Source organism: Phoca vitulina, unplaced genomic scaffold (assembly GCF_004348235.1).
Source record: "Phoca vitulina isolate PV1807 unplaced genomic scaffold, GSC_HSeal_1.0 scaffold103, whole genome shotgun sequence".
In the NCBI taxonomy this organism is placed as follows: Eukaryota; Metazoa; Chordata; class Mammalia; order Carnivora; family Phocidae; genus Phoca; species Phoca vitulina.
The window spans coordinates 1,724,244-1,743,510 of record NW_022589806.1 but is presented as its reverse complement, the minus strand read 5'-3'; the positions used below and the strand labels follow the sequence as shown (position 1 = coordinate 1,743,510).

At 43.0% G+C, this 19,267-nt stretch overlaps 1 protein-coding gene across 1 annotated transcript in view; it reads right to left on the bottom strand.

Moving 5' to 3' along the window:
• ESX1 (ESX homeobox 1) overlaps positions 1–17,590 on the bottom strand; it is a 34,530-nt gene extending 16,940 nt beyond the window's left edge. The window contains exons 1-2 of the mRNA XM_032397774.1: positions 17,488–17,590; positions 8,331–8,566 (exon numbers count right to left, since the gene is read on the bottom strand). Of these exons, the coding sequence (XP_032253665.1) occupies positions 8,331–8,566; positions 17,488–17,590 (339 nt within the window). The remainder of the gene's footprint in view (positions 1–8,330; positions 8,567–17,487) is intronic.
• Between the last annotated feature and the right edge of the window lie 1,677 nt (positions 17,591–19,267).

Sequence of the window (19,267 nt, the reverse complement as noted above, 5' to 3'; positions counted from 1 at the left end):
TGAGTTTTGAGAGCTCTTTATATATTGTAGATTCTTTGTCAGTTATTTGGTTTGCAAATATTTTCTCTCAGTCTGTAGTATGTCTTTTAATCCTCTTAGCAGGGTCTTTGGAAGGGCGAAAGTTGTTTTAAAACTTCATTTTATTTTTTCCAGTTTTCTTGAGATATAATTGATATACAGGCTTGTATAAGTTTAAGGTGTACCACATAATGACTTGCATACATATATTGCATAATGATTACCACAATATTAGCATCTATCTCCTCATATAGTAACAAAATTTTTTTTTCCTTGGAGAACTTTTAGGATCTACTTTCTTAGCAACTTCGAATATGTCAGATAGCTGTGTTAATAATAGTCATCATGTGTGTAATACATCTCCAGTACTTATGTATCTTATAGTTGGAAATTTGTACTTTTTGACCACCTTCATCCCAATTAAAAGCTTTTAATTTTGATGAGGCCCAATTCATCAATGTTTCCCTGTATGGACCATGCCATATGTAAGAACTCTGCTTATCTCCAGATCCTGAAGACTTTCTCCTATTTTTGTCTAAAAGTTTTATAGTTTCATGGTATACATTTAAGTCAGGGATCCATTTTGAGTAAATTTTAAAAATATTTTTAAAAGATTTTATATATTTATTTGAGAGAGAGAGTGCAAGAGAGAGAGAGCAAGCATGAGTGTGTGGGGAGGGCAGAGGGAGAGTGAGAAGCAGGCTCCCGCTGAGCAGGGAGCTGATGAGGGCTGGATCCCAGGACCCTGGGATCAGGACCTGAGCTGAAGGCAGATGCTTAATTGACTGAGCCACCCAGGTGTTCCATTTTGAGTTAATTATTATTTTTTTTTTAAAGATTTTATTATTTATTTGAGAGAGAGAGGGATAGAGCACAAGCAGGGGGAGCAGCAGAGAGAGAGGGAAAAGCAGGCTCCCCGCTGAGCAGGGAGCCCGATGTGGGGCTGGATCCCAGGACCCTGGGATCATGACCTGAGCCAAAGGCAGACGCTTAACCGACTGAGCCACCCAGGCACCCCTTGAGTTAATTTTTATATGAAGTGTGAGGTTTAAGTTGAAGTTCATCATTTTGCCTATGAACGTCCGGTTGCTCCAGCACCATTTGAATTATTTTGCACCTTTGTCAAAAATCACTTGTGCATATTTGTGTGGGTCTATTTCTGGATTCTTTACTCAGTTTCTCTTATCCATACACGTTCGTCCCTCTGCTAATACCATATAATCCCGATTACTGTAGTTATGTCTTAAATTCAAGTAGATTGATTCCTCCCACTTTATTCTTTTTTTTTTTTTAAGATTTTATTTATTTATTTGAGAGAGAGAATGAGAAAGAGAGAGCACGAGAGGGGGGAGGGTCAGAGGGAGAAGCAGACTCCCCACTGAGCAGGGAGCCCGATGCGGGACTCCATCCCGGGACTCCAGGATCATGACCTGAGCCGAAGGCAGTCGCTTAACCAACTGAGCCACCCAGGCGCCCTCCTCCCACTTTATTATTGTTTTGCAAATTTGTTTAACATATTACAGTTCCTTTTCTATATTTACAAAAAATCTTGTGTGGATCTTGATAGGAATTGTATTAAACCTCTATATCAATCTGGGGAGAATTAGCATCTCTACCGTGTTGAATCTTCCAACTTAGGAATACTATAGGTCTCTCATTGGGGAGTTTGGAGTAGGGTTGGAACATGATTTGGTAAGCATTTTCTGAAAATCACTCTGGCTGAGATATGGAGAAGGAATTCTTGAAGGTGGAAACTGTAGATTCACGGAGATCAGTTAGGAGGCTGTCGCAGTCATTTAGGTGAGAGGTGATGATGGCTTAGAGCAGGGGATGGAGATGGAGAGAAGAAACTAGCTTTGGGAATATTTTTGTGGAAGTAATAGAATTTACTGATGGGATGAATGTAGAGCTTGAGGAAGAGGGAATGTTAGGGATAATTCTGGGGTTCCTGGCTTTGGCCAGAAGATGACACCACTTATTAAGAGGAATAGGGGAAAGACCAAATTTCAGAGAAAGAGGATGAATTCAATTGTGGATGTTGTGAGTTTGGGTGTTGGTGGGTCTTCTAGATGTTTGTTATATCTAATAGGTAGCTGAATATAGAATCAGAAGCTAAGGGTAAATTAGTACTCTAGATACTGATACTTGTATTCAAACTTGCCCTTCTTATAATTTGAATTAAAATTAGCTAACCTTGCCACTCAAGGGTAGAAACTTAACTTCCAGGGCCCCAACAATCTGCAGAGGTTCCTGTCCCCATCACTTAGCTCGTAAGTGGGGGTGCAAGAGGAAAGGGATTTGTAACCTGGTTTCTTGAGGGCTGGGCATATATGATGGCTGATGCAGATGAACATGAAGAAGGCATACAGAGGATGAACTCAAAATGTACGTGCACCCCTTTTAAAATCTATCACTGAAGTATTTACATTGCTTGTGCTTAATGGATAGATAGAGCTAGTTTTTATTTCTGGTGAGAACAACAAGAAATCCGTGAACCAGAGTTCTGTTTACGCTTTTGGTGATGGTGGCGTTTTGGGGAAGTTAGGGTGGAAATGAGAACTGTAACTCATTTTAGCTCTGCTCTTATTTACCCCAAAGGGAAAGATGTGGGAGCTATATTCCTATTCCAAGGAGTTGGGTATAGGCTTCTGCTAAGGAGGAGCCAGAGCCGTGAGCTGAGGTCTATGGATGGTTTGTCCCAGGCAGGATGAATTATAGGTTTGGGACTTCTATAATATGTTCTCTGGTATAGTCCAAGTGCACATTTGTTCAGCTGGAACCATTTTAGAATGCTGCCAACTCTGGGGCACTTCTCTAGTGATGGGAGGGGACCTGTCTGGCATACTAGGATCAGATGGAAGCTTCTCACGTTCTGGCAGCGTTCCCTGGAGTATGTTCATCATACCTGTTGGCACTAACGGGAGGGGCTAGCCTCCATTTCGGGGCTATAATTCCTCCTATTACTGTCTCCTTGTACCACCCCAAGTCTGTTAAATATGGTAGTCTTATTGGGAGGTTAGCAAGAAGCATCTCCTCTTTCCATTCACTAGTGTTTTACCCATACCATTAAAGAAAGCATTTCTTAAGTTAACTAGGCAATTAGTTTATTTTAAGCCTTTGTGTTGTGCGATCCAGGGATCCCCTAGTGCTAATTCAAATACATTATCTGGTTAGCTTTGCAAGGTTGGAGATTTTATTTTATTTTTATTTGTTTTTTTTTTAAAGATTTTATTTATTTGAGAGAGAGTGAGAGAGAGAGCACAAGCAGGGGGAGAGCCACAGACAGAGGGAGAAGCAGGCTCCCCGCTGAGCAAGGAGCCCGGTGCGGGTCTCAATCCCAGGACCCTGGGATCATAACCTGAGCCGAAGGCAGACACTGAGCCGACTGAGCCACCCAGATGCCCCAAGGTTGGAGATTTTATAGGAAGGATAAAATGGGGGAAAATAGAAAAGAAAAAAATAAAGATTTGCTTCAACACTTTAGTGAAACCCATCACGCTATCTCTGGGCTGTGGGACATCCAGCCCCAAAGCCCTGCTTAGGGCAGGGAGAATTTGGCTCTAGTCCCCCAGTAAGGGTGAGGCACCTTTCCCCTCTTCCTGGCTTCGGAGTATGTGTGTAGTGTTGTCCTCCATTACAGGCAGGCGAGGTTGACTTCTAGGCAGTAAAGGGTGCAGGAATAAGTCTGCCCTAAGAGCCTCCCCTGCCCCAGCAGGCCTGCCCAGGTAGCTGGGATTTCCACTGTTGCAGTACTCCTCTGGAAGTGTGGGGTCCCCACATATGAATCACTTGAGGGCCTCTTTCATCAACTCTTGCCATTTCGAATACTGTCAATACCATTATTTTCTAAATGTTTTCCTTTAAATTGATTTTAAACTGAGTCATCTTTTAACTGCAGCCTTGTGCTAACCCATAATTATCCATGGGGTCTTGGGTTCAATGTCCTAGTTATATACTCTTGCCAAGGCAGGCCTTCAAAGCAGTAACGGTGGGCTTGGCCCGAGGGCCCAAAAGTCAAGCTCCCTCCTTTTTCACCAACAGTGATGGACAAAGGGGTCCCTGGAATATGTCTTCCTAGGCAAGGTCTGCTATGGAGACTTCATCGCAGGCTCCACTCTGGGAGAGTGTATCTGGCAGGAATTTGTGCTTCTGTGACATATCTCCAGTCACTCTGAAACAGAAGGTTATACCATCCGCATAAACATTTGTGACCCCAGTTAGGTTGGCAAATGCCTCGACTGGCAACTTTCCCCTCTGTTGGGTTGCCACATGTCTGCTGGAGTGGGTATGCAAAGCTCACAAGTCACCTCCACAGGGGCTCTGCTTGGGCACATATGGGGTCCTCCTTGTTGGCTTTTTCCTCCATAAGGGGTTGATCTTGAATGGGAACCCGATCTCCTTGGGGCGACACAAACAGGCATACGGCTACCCTTAGTGACCAGCCAGATGACCAGTATCATAAGGCGATAGCTCACTCAGGGCACTTTTCCCTCATGGTATTGTAAAGGCTTCACTTGGTCTTTGACACCTGCCCTGTGTCCTGTCCTCTCAAAGCTCCATTCATGAAAGCCCATTCGTTCAATAAACACTCAGCTCTGTCATAGTTATGGGTGCTAAGTTTATATATTTTCAATGGAACCAGGGGCCTTCTGGAGGCAATGCTTTTTTTTTTTTCAGCTCAGTGTTTCCTAGAGTGGTATGAGAGATAATTTTGGGTGGTGCATTGAATAACTTTCTAAAAAAAAATCAACTGTCCAGTGACCAACTCATGTTCTTGTTTCCTGTTTGAGCACATTTCCTGGTCTCAATTTCTTCCCTGAGTTATGGCTTTTGGTATCTCCCTATAAAAGGCAGTGGAGTGGATGGGGGTGGGGGGATGGGGTAGCCGGGGGATGGGCATTAAGGAGGGCACGTGATGTGATGAGCACTGGGTGTTATATGCAACTAAGGAATCATTGAACACTACATCAAAAACTAATGATGTACTATACGCTGGCTAACTGACCATAATAAAAAAAAATAATAATAATAAAGAAGAAGGCCGTAGAGTGCACTAGATACGGGTGGGGGTTCTGCATTAAGCAAACTGGATTTTGAATTTTGGCTCCACCACTTACTCTTGAGATGAAGAGGAAAGTTCCATTAATCTCTTTAAGCCCTAGGTTCTTTATCTGTGAAGTGGGGATGATAGTGGTCTCTATCTCATAAGGTTATTTTGAAGATTAAGTCATAGGCAAAGCACTTAGCATAGTTCCTCGGCACATAGTCAGCACTCACATCATGTTATCTGTAACAACAACAAAAACAATACTTTTTATTCTTGGGATTTTTTTTTTAAAGATTTTATTTATTTGACAGAGAGAGACACAGCGAGAGAGGGAACACAAGCAAGGGGAGTGGGGGAGGGAGAAGCAGGCTTCCCGCTGAGCAGGGAGCCCGATGTGGGCCTCGATCCCAGGACCCTGGGATCATGACCTGAGCCGAAGGCAGATGCTTAACAACTGAGCCACCCAGGCGCCCCTATTCTTGGGATTTTTTTAAAGATTTATTTATTTATTTGGCAGAGAGAGAGAGAGAGAGAGGGAGAGAGGACACACACACAAGCAGGGGGAGCGGCCGGCAGAGGGAGAGGGAGAAGTAGGCTCTCCGCTGAGCAGAGAGCCTGACATGGGGCTCGATCCCAGACCCTGGGATCATGACCCGAGCTGAAGGCAGACGCTTAACCCACTGGGCCACCCAGGCGCCCCTATTCTTGAGATTTTTGCGCCTCATTGAGTGCTCATTGCTGATGCTGCTATCCATCTGCTGTTTTAGCTTCCTAAATTACAAACCGAACACCTCTTTTGTTGGAAGGACCCCTGTGGCTGGCCCTGTACTTCCAACTTCTATGTTCAGACATTGAGTTGTCCTCGGCTTGATAATAGACAAGTTTCCTGTGCAGGGAGAAGGGGGCGTTGGAAAAGGTTGACACCAAGCTGCAGTTTGAAGAGGTGATCTTCCAGGCCATCCCAACACTGGCCAGGGCTTTGGGTCTCCCTCTGCTGACAGCCAAGCTTCTGTCCTAGGACTGGACTCGTGCTTAGTCTGCTCCAACTGTAGAATCAATTCCAAGGTTAGAAGGAAAGGAGCCGACAAGTGGGAGTGTATAATGCATAATTATGAAAACATACAAATATATGGACACATACTGAGGGCTTATGAAACACCAGGTGCTGTGCTACGGACAAATGCAGCCTGATTTTTGGCAAAGGAGACAGGACTAGATAAATCTACTGGCAGCGGGGGAACGTACAAAGGAAAGGCTCCATAGAGGGTGGTGACCCTTGAGCTCAGTCCTGAAAAACAAGCAGTGTCCTCCTGGCAGACAGGAGGAAGAGGGCAAGAAAAAGGACAGGAACCTCCCAGCTTGGCTTAGCATAAATGCTGTGATAATTTACATCCAGTTCTGAGGCACATTGTGGGTGTTTTTGTTTGTTAACATTGCACTACTCTTAGGCATAAAAGAATATTCATGCTGTGAATCTTAAGGGCCTGCCTGTTGTTTGAAGTTAATTGTCAGTTAATTGGAAGGTATGAGGTGTGTAATATGGAAGATTTTAGTACAGAAGCAAGTCCATTCCCAGAGGTGGACTTTGGTGGTATTTTAGCTCTTTGCCTTCCTGTATTTTTAGAAAAGTGATTTGGACTGGGACCTCAATAATAAGATGATGTTATAGAGTTGAGTGTGTGATAGGCTTTTGCTAGCTTCAGGTGGTGTGTTACTTCATAACTCCTTTAAAAAGCATCACAAACTCACAAAAATGTATTTACTCATTCACTTATTTAAAATACACAATGTCAGAGAAGTACGAAGTACAGGGACCCCAATGACAACAAGGTACAGGCTCCTTAATGAAAGAGGACACCTCCCGCTTTCCAGGAGTTGGCGGTCTCAAACATTTCACCATATAGCTTCACCATTTGGGGTGAACAAAGGCATTAGTATGCCTCACGGGAGGGAAATCTCAACAGATCGTGGTAGAGTGGCCTAGGAAGTGGGATTTGGAGCAGAGGCAGACCGGCCTGGGGCACACAATTTGATGGCTAATTTCTGAAGCTTATTCACAGAGACAACAGGTTAAAACAGACTGGCCTAAACTGAACTTTTTAAAAGACATCTAAGATTCAGGTGTATAATTATTGAATGAATAAATGGATAAGTCTACAAGTTTCTAAATTGGTGATTTCAGATATGTCTCAGTAATCAATATCTCTTAAAACAGATGGTGGACCCTAGATGTTTTAAAAGAACATTATTCTGGGAAATGAATGTTCCCTTTGATAGACTTCATTTCACGACACCACCGATTTCTCCAGAAGTCTTTACTGCCAGGAATGTTCTATCACACCCAGATTTCCTCTCTGCTTTAAAATAAAGGAGGTTTCTGCTTTTAGGACGTAGAAGAAGGGCAACTACAAAAGGGTCAACAATCTTTGCTTTACAGTTGTGTCACACAATTTTTTTTAGATTGTGATAACCCTCGGGATTTGCCAAGTTCCCTAGAAGTGACTGTTCTCCTACACTCCAACCGCCTTTCTGCCTTCCAGCACCCTTCTAGAATCCAGTTTTCAGTCCTCAAACTCAAATGTTCCCCCCCAATTCCCACAAATCCCAGGCACCCTGTTTCCTTGCCTAGCTGGATGATAGCCAGACTCCCTTTTAGGCACTCAAGGTACGATTTTTGGCGAGTAATAAGGACTCCTCTAGTCCCCCCAGCCCCATTCTCTTCCACCAGCTTTAAGGCTTGAATTTCTAATCAGAGCCTAATGCTCTAGTTTAAGGCATGAATTCCTGCCAGCATTCAAATCTCTCTTGAGAGGGGCCCCATTCTGCTATCATGATTATCATCACCATTATCAGTTTCTTAGGAAGTGACATTCTGCTATGGTGATTCCCATCATTATCAGTCTTAACACTGAGTGGGAATGAGTGGTTTGGGCAAAACTGTTGGAGTAAGGTGAAAGAGACCAAGAAAGCTCTGGATTATCTAGAGAAGCGAAAGGGGTTAGGGGTATAGGAAGCACTCTGACAGTAAGTCAAAAGGGAGCCGGTAATGCAGGCAGAAGACAACGAAGCTGAATTCTGAGGACAACGCGGTTTTGCTAAGGTCAGAACTACCGCGTCTTCTCTTTTGCGCCCCATCAGTAGTCCGCAGGGGGACCTGAAGACATCTGGGACGCACACCTCCCACACACTTCCCTCCTCCGTGCCTGTCAATCCCAGAGTTAGAAAAAGTAATTTTAGTACGCCCTCAGGTGGCCAAATGAAATACTGCGGCAATGGCTTTCGATGGAAGTTGGCGCCGCGGACAAACATCCCGCTGGAATAGGCACTGGTGCTTGGCAAGTTCGGAGGCACCCGGCAGGGCATCCTGTGCAGAGATGGCACTCTTCCCTTTAGGGTGCCAGTTCTCAAGCTTATTGGCGTAGCAGCTCAGGAATAATCTTGCCAGGTTAATTTTGGACTGCCTATGCATCGCCTCTTCCTCACGTGCTGCGGGGTGTGGGTCTATTTTTGAAATTAAAGCGAACTTAAATTATTTCTTAGCTTTAAATATTATTATATGTTCCTTAAATTAACTGGAGCTACCCACAGAGGCACAGAAGATGATTTGTGTATGGGTTTTCTGTCCAAAACAGACCAGAGCAACGAGGATTAATGACCACGGATATTGTGAACATTTTTCTTTTGGAAAAATTTCAGATTTATAGAAAAGTTGCAAAAATAGTACGAATAATTTCCATAGGCTCGTCACCCAGATGCTCTCAAAGTTAGCATTTTAGCACATTTGCTCTATCATTCTCTAATTATAAATATCTATATTTTTCTCTGATCTGTTTGAGAATGTGTTACAGACATGATGCTCCTTTATCCTTAAATATTTCAGTGTGTATTTTCTAAAAACAAGAACATTTGCTTATATAACCACAATACAGTGATCAAAACCAGGAAATTAAGATTGATACAATACTGTGTTCTAATCTTCAGACTTGATTCCCGTTTGTAAATTGTCCCACTAACGTCCTGTATAGAAAACATATGGTATCCAATCCAGTATCACTCATGGCATTGCATTTAGTTGTGTCTGTTTAGTGTTCTGTAATCTGAAATAGTTCCTTAGTCTTTCTTTGTCTTTCACGACCTTGGCATTTTTAGAGTACAAACCAATTATTTTATAGAATGTCCCTGAATTTGAATTTGTTTGATGTTTCTTCATGATGAGGTTCAGGTTATGCGTTTGTGGCAGGAATATCATAGAAATGGTGTTATATCCTTCTCAATGCACATGATGTTCCTTTGTTTTGCCCACAGGTTTTGACACACAGATGTCAGAATAATTAATGTTGAAAACTACACATGCAAATAAGGTCAGTTTTCCTACAGGCTCATGGGAACTTCACTTATGGGGTGAGAAAAAAATCAAGGAACCCGGAGAAGCCATCCCCTCTCCTCTTATCAATCTAGGAATGTTTTATGGAGGGGCTGGGATTTCAGGAACTTAGGGCTCAGACAAGATGGCATGTTTTTTTTCCCCAGGGGAGTATTTTGATACATGAGGATCTTGATTATAGAGTGCCCAGGTTTTTTTTTTTTTTTTTTTCCTTTCAAATCCTCTTTTTAGAATCAGAAGCCAGGGCTACTGGGTTTTAGTCTCAACTGTAGTTTAGTTGCTGTGTCACCCCGGGGACCAGCCAAGTGATCCCTTTTTGAGTTGCCTAACCTGTGAAATGATAGTCACTCACATGCAAGGAGAGTGGGTTGAAAGCTCTGGCTGGAGAAAGGGGTAGAGCACATGAGTTCATGAGCCAGATTCACGTGGCACCTAACTGAGTTTGTTTCTCTGGAATCTTTTTGGCTACTGCAGTCAGACTTAACATGTTTCCATAGAGTTCTTGACTTTGGATAGGGGACGCACAAATACTGGAGAGAAAAAAAAAAACCATTAATATTATAGTCATTTATAATGGAAATGTAGATTTGAAACCAATCACTGAATATCAGCCACTTATAAGCAAGCTTCAGTCTTCCACTGGGTAACTGAAGAAGTTCTATAGTACTAGATATTTACAGTTAGAAATGTGGAGAGAAGCCTTTTAAAATGACAGCAACAGTCATTACTTTCTAGGCTCCAGTGTGTGGCTGCACGTGACATTTTTGTGTCTTTCTTGTTGAATTTTGTTAGCTGTTTGGGATCCTGTAAGTTTGAATTCCATTAAAATTTATTTCTAAAGTATTTTCTGAGCTGTGACTGGTGCTATGGAACTGCATTGACCATTACCTAAAGATAGGGAGTGCTTTTGGCCACTGACCTTTTAAATGTCATAACAGCTTGATTGAATATTTGATTTCTTATAAATGTGCTCTCTGGCACTATATTTATAGTCTTGAACTTTTAATTTTCTGACGTTGTGCAATGTTTAATCAGGTGTGACTGTCATGTCATAACGAGATGATGTAATTTTCCAGTCTTTGCTCAAATGTTTTCATAGTTTAAATGGAGGCTCTTATCATATCAATCTAGAAAGGAACTTTTTGCATCAAGGAACAAAATAAACCAACAACAGATTAAAAGAGATTTTCGCTGGATGGGCAGTGAATACTACCCTGATAAAAGACCTAGTTTATATATTTAGTAAATTTATTTGAGAATAATAAATATTAATATGAAATAAGTTTATTTCTTTAATAAATTTATTGAGTACCCGTTCTGTTCCAAGCATTGTGCCATGGGTTCTGATGTAATGTGATAAGATACAGGTAAGACTAGTGAATGAATATTTGTAATACAGGGTGTGTAGCAATAGAGTAAACATGGGGTACTGTGATCCTTAATCTAATACGGGGGGGGGGGTAGTGTCCGGGAAAGACTTTGTGGAAGAAGTGATGTCCAATCTATCCTATCCATTATCTAGGTCTATCAACTCTACCACCTCTCAAAACATATCCTAAGGGGCACCTGGGTGGCTCGGTCGGTTAAGTGTCTGCCTTTGGCTCAGGTCATGGTTCCGGGGTCCTGAGATTGAGCCCAGCGTCGAAGCCCAATGGGGAGTCTGCTTCTCCCTCTGCCCCTCCTCCCTGCTCATGCTCTCTTTCACTCACTCGCAACCTCTCTCTCTCAAATAAATAAAATCTTTAAAAACAAAAACAAAAACAAAACAACACATCCTAAAATCCAACCACTTCTCCCCATCTCCACTGTCTCACCCCTAGTACAAGTCATCATCACTTGCAGTAGCTACAAAGCTGGTCCCCACCAAACCACAAGCTCTAAGAGGATAAAAATTTTAGCCCATTTTGTTTGCTGAGAATTCCCAAGCAAGTGCCTGACGTGTAGTGGGTGGCCAATACATATTCTTGAACAAATAAATGGTCTCTCCTCTTACACTGTTGGCCCATGACAATTCAGCAGCCAATGTGGTATTTTAAAAAGTACAATTGTTTCGTCCCCCATTGCTTCTCATTTTGCTCACCTTACCCTTTTTCTATATACTCCAACAGTTCTGAAGTAGTTAGTCTTTCAGTCCTGGGAACATTCCCCTTTCTCATGTATCCGTTAGGTAAACTTTTGTTTTTTATTTTTTTAAAGATTTTATTTATTTATTTGACAGAGAGAGAGTACACAAGCAGGGGGAGCAGCAGAAGGGGAGGGAGAAGCAGGCTTCCCGCTGAGCAGGGAGCCTGATGTGATGTGGGGACTCGATCCCAGGACCCCGGGATCATGACCTGAGCCGAAGGCAGACGCTTAACTGACTGAGCCACCCAGGCACCCCAGTAAACTCCTTTTAATCCTAAAAGTACAGTTCAAATACTCTTGCCTACACAAAACTTGCAATCACATGAGTAAGATAGACATCGAACAACTAAGGAGATTAATAAAATATTTTCAAAAGTGATGAATGACATGAAATAATAACACAGGGTTAATTGAAAGAATAATTGGTTGTGAAGTAGACTCTTCTGAGAGGTGACATGTGAGCTGACACCTCAATCATTTGAAGGAGCCAGGGAAGCAGAGATCTGGGAGAACATTCCAGGATAGAGGAAACAGAAAATGCAAAGACTCTGAAGGAAGGAATAATTTGGCTTATTGAAAAGAATATGTGAGAATGGAACAAAGTTAGCAAGAAAGGTAGTGGTTGGTATAGGCCAAATCTTGGAGGGTCTTTTAGTTATAGTAAAGAATTGGGATTTTATTCTAAATGTGATGGAAAGCTTGAAACCATTCCATCATGCATAGAACCAAACCCCAGTTCTTTTCTTTTCTTTTTTTTTTTCCCAGTTCTTTTCTGTGGCCTGCCAACCCTGCACGATCTTCTTCCTCATCCACTTCTCTTCCTCCCTGCTCTCTCTGTTCAGCCATCTGGTGTTATTTCTGTTCCTTAAACATGTCAAGATTGTCCCTGCCTCAGGACCTTTGCACTTGCTGTTCTCTGTCTGGAGTATACTTTCCCCAGATCTTCCCATGCTTGGCTACTTCTCATCGCTCGAGGTTCAGCCTAAAAATTATCTCCTAAGGGAAGCCTTCCCTGGCTCTCTTAGTTTCCTAGGGCTGCCATAACAAATTACCGCAATTGGCTTAAAACAACAGAAAATTAGTTTCATAGTACTGGGGGCTCAAAGTCCAAAATCTAGGTGTCAGCAGGGAAGTCCCCCTAAGTGCTCTAGTGGAGAATCTTTCCTTTCCTTTTTTCAGTTTCTGGTGGCTCCAGGTGTTCCTTGGCTTGTGGCAGCATCACCCCAATATCTGCCTTCATCTTCACATCACCTTCTTCTGGATCTTTATGTCTGTATCTTCTCCTTTTCTGTTTCTTATAAGGAAGCTCATCTTTGGGTTTAGAGCCCACCCTAATCCAGGACGATCTCATCTTGAGGTGTTTACCTAAATTATATCTGCAAAGACTTATTCCAAATAAGGTCACATTCTGAAATTCTGGGTGGACATCTCTTTTGGGGGGCCACCATTCACTCCATTACACTCACCTTTCAATTTAAGTCAACCATCTAGGCACTTCCTAGTACATCATGTTGCTTGATTCATTATCTAAATTATCTTATTTATTTTCCTTACTTACTGTCTTTCTCCCCTAGACTATAAACTCTATGAAGGAAGGCACCTCATTTGTCTTGTCCACTGTTACGTCTCCAGTGCCAAGCACATGGCAGACTCTCAGGAAATATTTGTTGAATGAATGAAGGAAGGGATGACAAATTGAAATCTAAAGAGTGAATGGTGTTGGTCACACAGAGAAGGATGGGAAACAGGGAAGTGTATAAGAGTATTTCCAAGCAGAATGGGCAGAGGCTAATAGGTGATAAGAGAGTATGACTGGAACCTACAATTTCCTGGAGAGGGGGGTAAGGGACAACCAGAACCCAAAGGGCCTTTTAAGTCATATTGAGTGGTCTTTCTGAAGTCCACCAGACTGGGTGACTCCAAGGTCTCTGCCCTGGATACATACAGGTGGGACTCTCTCTAGGCACACCCCTCCTCACATGGATCCTCACCTTTTCTGTATGCCTATATGATCTGGCTCCTTAGCAGACTCTTTACATGTTGGAGCTGGAAGCTGAGAAAGTTCTTTTTGCTGGCCTCTGAAGGTGTTAGTCTCACAGGGCTTCTTGTCGTCCCCTTACAGAGGCTATTGTAAAACTTCAGTGATTTTGTCAAGGAAACCCCGTGACCTCTACCATCATTCTCAGCACATGATTTCATAACCAAATAGAGAATGGAAGCCTGCAGGAGAGAATTTCCTACCTGGAGTTGTGAGACAATTCAGCTAGCTAAGGGATGTGCAAAATTTCCTGATTCCCAGGGCTTAGAGTTTGAAGAATGGAAGTGGCAGAAATGAGGCTGGAGAGGTAAGCAGGGGCCAGATCATATAGGCACATTACAATATGTTCACCCTTCTTATCAAAAGTGTATAGGTCCTATGCAAAGTTAGGCAGATGTGGTGCCTGTCTCCTGGCAGTTTTACCTGAGATTTGTCTCCTGGGAAGTTTTGCGTTGTAAGATTAAGACTGCACTTGATGAATAGTACTTTTTCCCCGGTTTTTATTTGACCTAACGATAGGTGAGAATCAATAGTGCAGTTTAATGAATATTTATTGTGTACTTAGTAAGAACCAGGGATTTTTCCAATGTGCTACCTTAAACCAGTGCACATTTACTTTGAATTCTCATGCTTGATCTTTAAGAAAATCATGAGAATTTTTCATTTTACTCTATAATATTGCTGAGTTTTTTTTTTTTTTTTAAAGATTTTATTTACTACAGAGAGAGAGAGAGAGAGAGAGCACAAGCAGGGGGAGCTGCAGGCAGAGGGAGAGGGAGAAGCAGGCTTCCCGCTGAGCAGGGAGCCCTGGACCCTTGCTGAGCCCAGGACCCTGGGATCATGACCTCAGCTGAAGGCAGATACTTAATAGACTGTTCCACCCAGGTGCCCAAGTTTGTTTTGATACACAAAGAATTTTGTCCCCTCCCTTCTCCCTCTTTGTGTAAAATGAATACTTCAGGGAGTTCCATATGCATCTTGTGGCTTCTTGCATCCCATTTACTCCCTCAAGTTCTAGAATATTCCTGTCCTTATATAAGCACCTCTCTTACACAGATGAGCCACCCGGAGTCCAGAGATATCCTGAAGCTGAGTCAGTGTCATATACCTACCTTGTGCCGAGCCAAGATTTGAACTCAGCTCTCTCAAGAATTGTTTCCAATGTATCACAGCCATTCAGGTTTTAGGGACTTCTTTTTTAAAAAAATTTTATTTAAATTTAATTTAGTTAACATATAGTGTATTATTAGTTTCAGGGGTAGAATGTAGTGATTCATGAGTTGCATATAACATCCAGTGCTCATTCCCTCCAGTGACCCACAGCTGTTTTTTTCCTAGAGTTAAGTGTCTCTTATGATTTACCTCCCTGTTTTTATCTTTTTTTAATTTTTCTTTCCCTTCCCCTATGTTCATCTGTTTTGTTTCTTAAATTCCACATGTGAGTGAAATCATATGGTATTTGTCTTTCTCTGACTGACTAATTTCACTTAGCATAATACCGTCTAGTTCTATCCACATTGTTGCAAATGGAAAGATTTCATTCCTTTTGATGGCTGAGTAATATTTCTCTTTCTATCTATCTATCTATCTATCTATCTATCTATCTATTATCTATCTATCTATCTATCTACCCACCTACCTACCTACCTACCACATCTTCTTTATCCATTCATCTGTCAGTGGACATCTGGGCTCTTTCCATAGTTTGGCTATTGTGGACATTGCTGCTATAAACACTGGGGTGCAGGTGCCCCTTCAAATCAAATGGTTTATATGTGGTCCAGCTAATTGGTAATATTGGGCTGAGAAAACTGTTCTGTCACCATAAATATTTGCTTGGGGGAAACAGCCCCCAATTTTCACAAATCACTGTGAGATGAAGGAAAAATATGACCAGTATCTTGTTGGGTAAAATATTTTGAGTTGACAAAGCATTCTTTCACTTCAGGAAATTGGTTTTAGTAGAGATTTTTTTCTATTTTTTAAAAGTAGGCTCCACACCCAGCTTGGAGCCCAACGTGGAGCTTGAACTCACGACCCTGAGATCAAAACCTGAGCTGAGATCAAGAGTCAGATGCTTCACCGACTGAGCCACCCAGACGCCCCAGGAAGTTGGTTTTAAATGATCCATATATTTGAGCCCTTTCTTAGGCCTAAGGCAGTACTGTGTCACTGCTGTTTGGGATTACATTTCTTACCCTTCCCTCTCCTCCCAGGGTCAGGTCATGCCTCAGCACTTTATGGCTTCCTGATAGATTTTTTGCAATCCAGAAAGACACCAGGTTAAAGGAACCAAGTGCTCAACAATTCTGTCTTGGTAGCCGCCAAGAGATGCCACTGAGCTAGGGGAAGGATGCATTTGCCTTGGTGCCTTTATTTGCATGCCAAGCCCAGCTGCCAGTGGTGGTGGTGGGGTGACAGTGGTGGTGGGGAGGGGTGGGGGAAATGGTGGGGCTATTTGATGGCCTCTTGAGAGCAGTACAGAAGGGTGGTGGTAAGTGACCAAGGCTCAGGGTTTGGAGGAGACAAGTGGGCATTTCCGGCTTCTCACAGCTATGTTCTTGTTTTTGTTAAGCCTGTGTGCCCCCTTTCCACATGACCAGTATGCTTGAGAAGTCATTCAGCTTTGACTGGCAAGGGCTTGCCATTTCTGGATTTAAATAGATTTAAATAGAGTCTAACAGGGGCAGTTGCATTTCCTTACTTTGGAGAGCTATATTTTCCTTTCGCGGGTTAAAAAAAAAATGCACATGAAAAAGCCCTAACTTCATTATGCTTCGGTCACAGCAGGGAATTTATAGCAAGAGCCCAGCTGTTTGCAGCTCATGCCAGAGTTTTTGATCCTAACGTAATTGAGCTCACATTTTTGAATCGGGAAATAATATTCAGAGGAGCAGACTTTGGAGTTTTCAGGTTTCCAGGCCAAGCAATGGATTCCTGAATCTATTTTGGGTTGTTTTTCCCTTGTACCTTTCCCTCTTCACCCTTCGAGCTCTTTGCTCCTTTCCTGGAACTAGGCCTATGGCTGTGCAAATCTCTTTTCTGTACACATGCTGTTCTAACCGTCTTTTTGATGGAAAAAGAACCCCCATGATTTTATACCTTAACTCTTGCCTTCACTACTTAAAACTCCTTTCTATTAATTGGGCCTCCATACATTCAAGCAATACCCAGTATAACTTATGTTTCTTGGGCATGGGGGCCAGACAGTGTGCTAAGGGCTTTATATGCATTATCTCTTCTGATCCAACAGCTCTCTGAGGAAGGCCCTGTTATTGCTCCCATTCTACGGATGAGATCTCTGAGGCTCAGAGAGGTGAACTAACTTCTCAAGGACACACAGTGGTGGAGTTGGGCTTCAAGTCCAGGTCATGGGGATCCAGAGCCAGTAGTTTCAGCCCTGCTGCTGTATTGAACTGACCACTTGAAACAGCCTGCCAAGTGTTAGATTCTGCAGGGGGTGATAAGGGCAAAAACACATAGGTTTTTTTTTAAAGATTTTTACTTATTTGACAGAGAGAGAGAGAGAGAGCAGGAGCAGGGCGAGGAGCAGAGGCAGAGGGAGAAGCAGGCTCCCAGCTGAGCAAGGAGCCCGATGCAGGGCTCCATCCCAGGACCCCGGGATCATGACCTGAGCGGAAGGCAAATGCCCAACCGACTGAGCCATCCAGGTGCCCCCAAAACACATAGTTTTTGTCCCCACAGAGCCTGAGTTGGAGCATAGGAAAGAGCCAGCACCTCATTTCTACCAGCTTGGTGGGGTTCTTGTTAGAGTCAGATGAAATGCAGGTAGAAGCACTTGGTTCAAGGTAGAGTGGTATACGGATGCTGGTTATTGGTATCATACCCGTCACAGCCCAGTCCTGAGCCAGTTACCTGCATGTCTGGGAGGGCAGGCATATGGGAGAGTGGCGCAGTGCACACCGGTAACGTCACAGACTTGTAGCATCTCTTGTTGAATATGGAACTTCTGCCGCATCCTGGTTAGCCTGGCATTACACACTTCCCGTTCAGCTGGGAAGATATTATATAGCTCTTCTCATGTAGCAGGTGCTGTTCTAAGCCCTTTACAAGTATGAACTCACTTGCTTTCATTTGCAGGATTGTGTGTTAACGTCACAGTCCTAGATTCCCCGTTCTCCATCAGTAACCAAGTCCTGTTGATTCTACTTCCTCAGTAGCTTTTAGACTTGTCCACTCTTGTCCAGCTGCGCTGCCTTTGCTACTGTTTTCGTTCATGTTTACATCATCTCTCCCCTCCAGGATCCTAGTAGCAGCCTTCCTGGGCTTTGGCACTACTGCTCTTAAGCCCTCACCCTTCCCAAGAGAAGAGAGGGCTTTTTTTTTTTTTAATTTTTTTAAATTATGTTATTTTATTGTTGCTATTCTTGCTGGTTTGGTTCTTATTCTCTCTCTTATTCTATTGTGCTTAACAGAGTCATTCCTCCTCTTTTAAACCCCCAATCTGGTTTAATCTCTGAAACTTTGCTTTCTGCTGTTACTGATCATACGGAAGGGGGTTATTAATGACTGGGAGGGGAGGATGTAGGTTGGAACTCTCAGTGTGCTGTGAATTATTTCCCCTGTTGTGGCGCAGGAGCGATTCCTGGATTTCCCATGCCTCTTCAAAGTCCTCTTCTCCTTGAAATGAGGCTCAGGGCTGCATTCAGCCCCCACCGGTGGGGTTCAGGGCAGTTTCAGTTTCTGTGCATTTGTTAGCCTATCCCTGCTGCTCGGTAAAGGGGAGATGGGGCATGAGGAAACAATGCCGGCTGTGGATGATACTCTGCTTTTTCTCAAGAAGAGCCCAGTGAGTAATGCATCAGGCCCTGAACATCCTGGAACACTAACCTCAATGTCATTGTCAGCTTCTCCCCAGTCACAGTCATTTCCAGGTAATGGCTCAGTCTAGACATGGGTCCCGCAAACCATCCAAATGGAGAGGGGGAGGGGGAGGGGAAACTGTCCCCAACACCCAGAGTACAATTTAGCCAAGGAGATTTATTTTCACTTTGATTTGGAACATAAATACTGTAAATATCCTCCACTCTGTTAGCCCCCCCGCCTTTTTTTTTCCAGAGCTATAGTTAATGGGCTAACTTTCTGGCTTGGCACTTTATCAAGTTGATAGAACTGTTTAATGAAACCCACGGAGATTGGACAATTTAGTCTAATGGTCAGTTGCAACCCTTGATGTAAGTAATTTCCAGCAATACTGTATGCATCAAATGTCCAACCTGCCAGTGGTTATCAATATCCATTATGCTTTTGGTTGGCTTGAACCATTAATAACCTGTCAGATTAAGCAATTAGGCTGTCTCCACTTGCCAGAGGAAATTGTTTTCCCCTAACTGATGATATTGGTTTTGTGGTTGTGCAGATAAGTCCTTGGTCAAAATGTTTGGCGCATTCCTAGCTGGGGAGTGAGTCTTTTTGATAGATAAGGAGCAGGAGCTGAAATTCAAGGGCCTGAGAGGAACCCTGCAGACAATCCCTGGGAAAATGTCATTCCAGTGTACGTTATAAAAGTAGCTTAATTATTACCGGTGCTCTCCAGTGGGGGATTTCATTTGATGCGTCACCCAGGTGGGACCACATGTCTCCACGGAGCCCTAAGCCACAGAATTCAAGTTTGATTAGATATGTGAGCTATCCT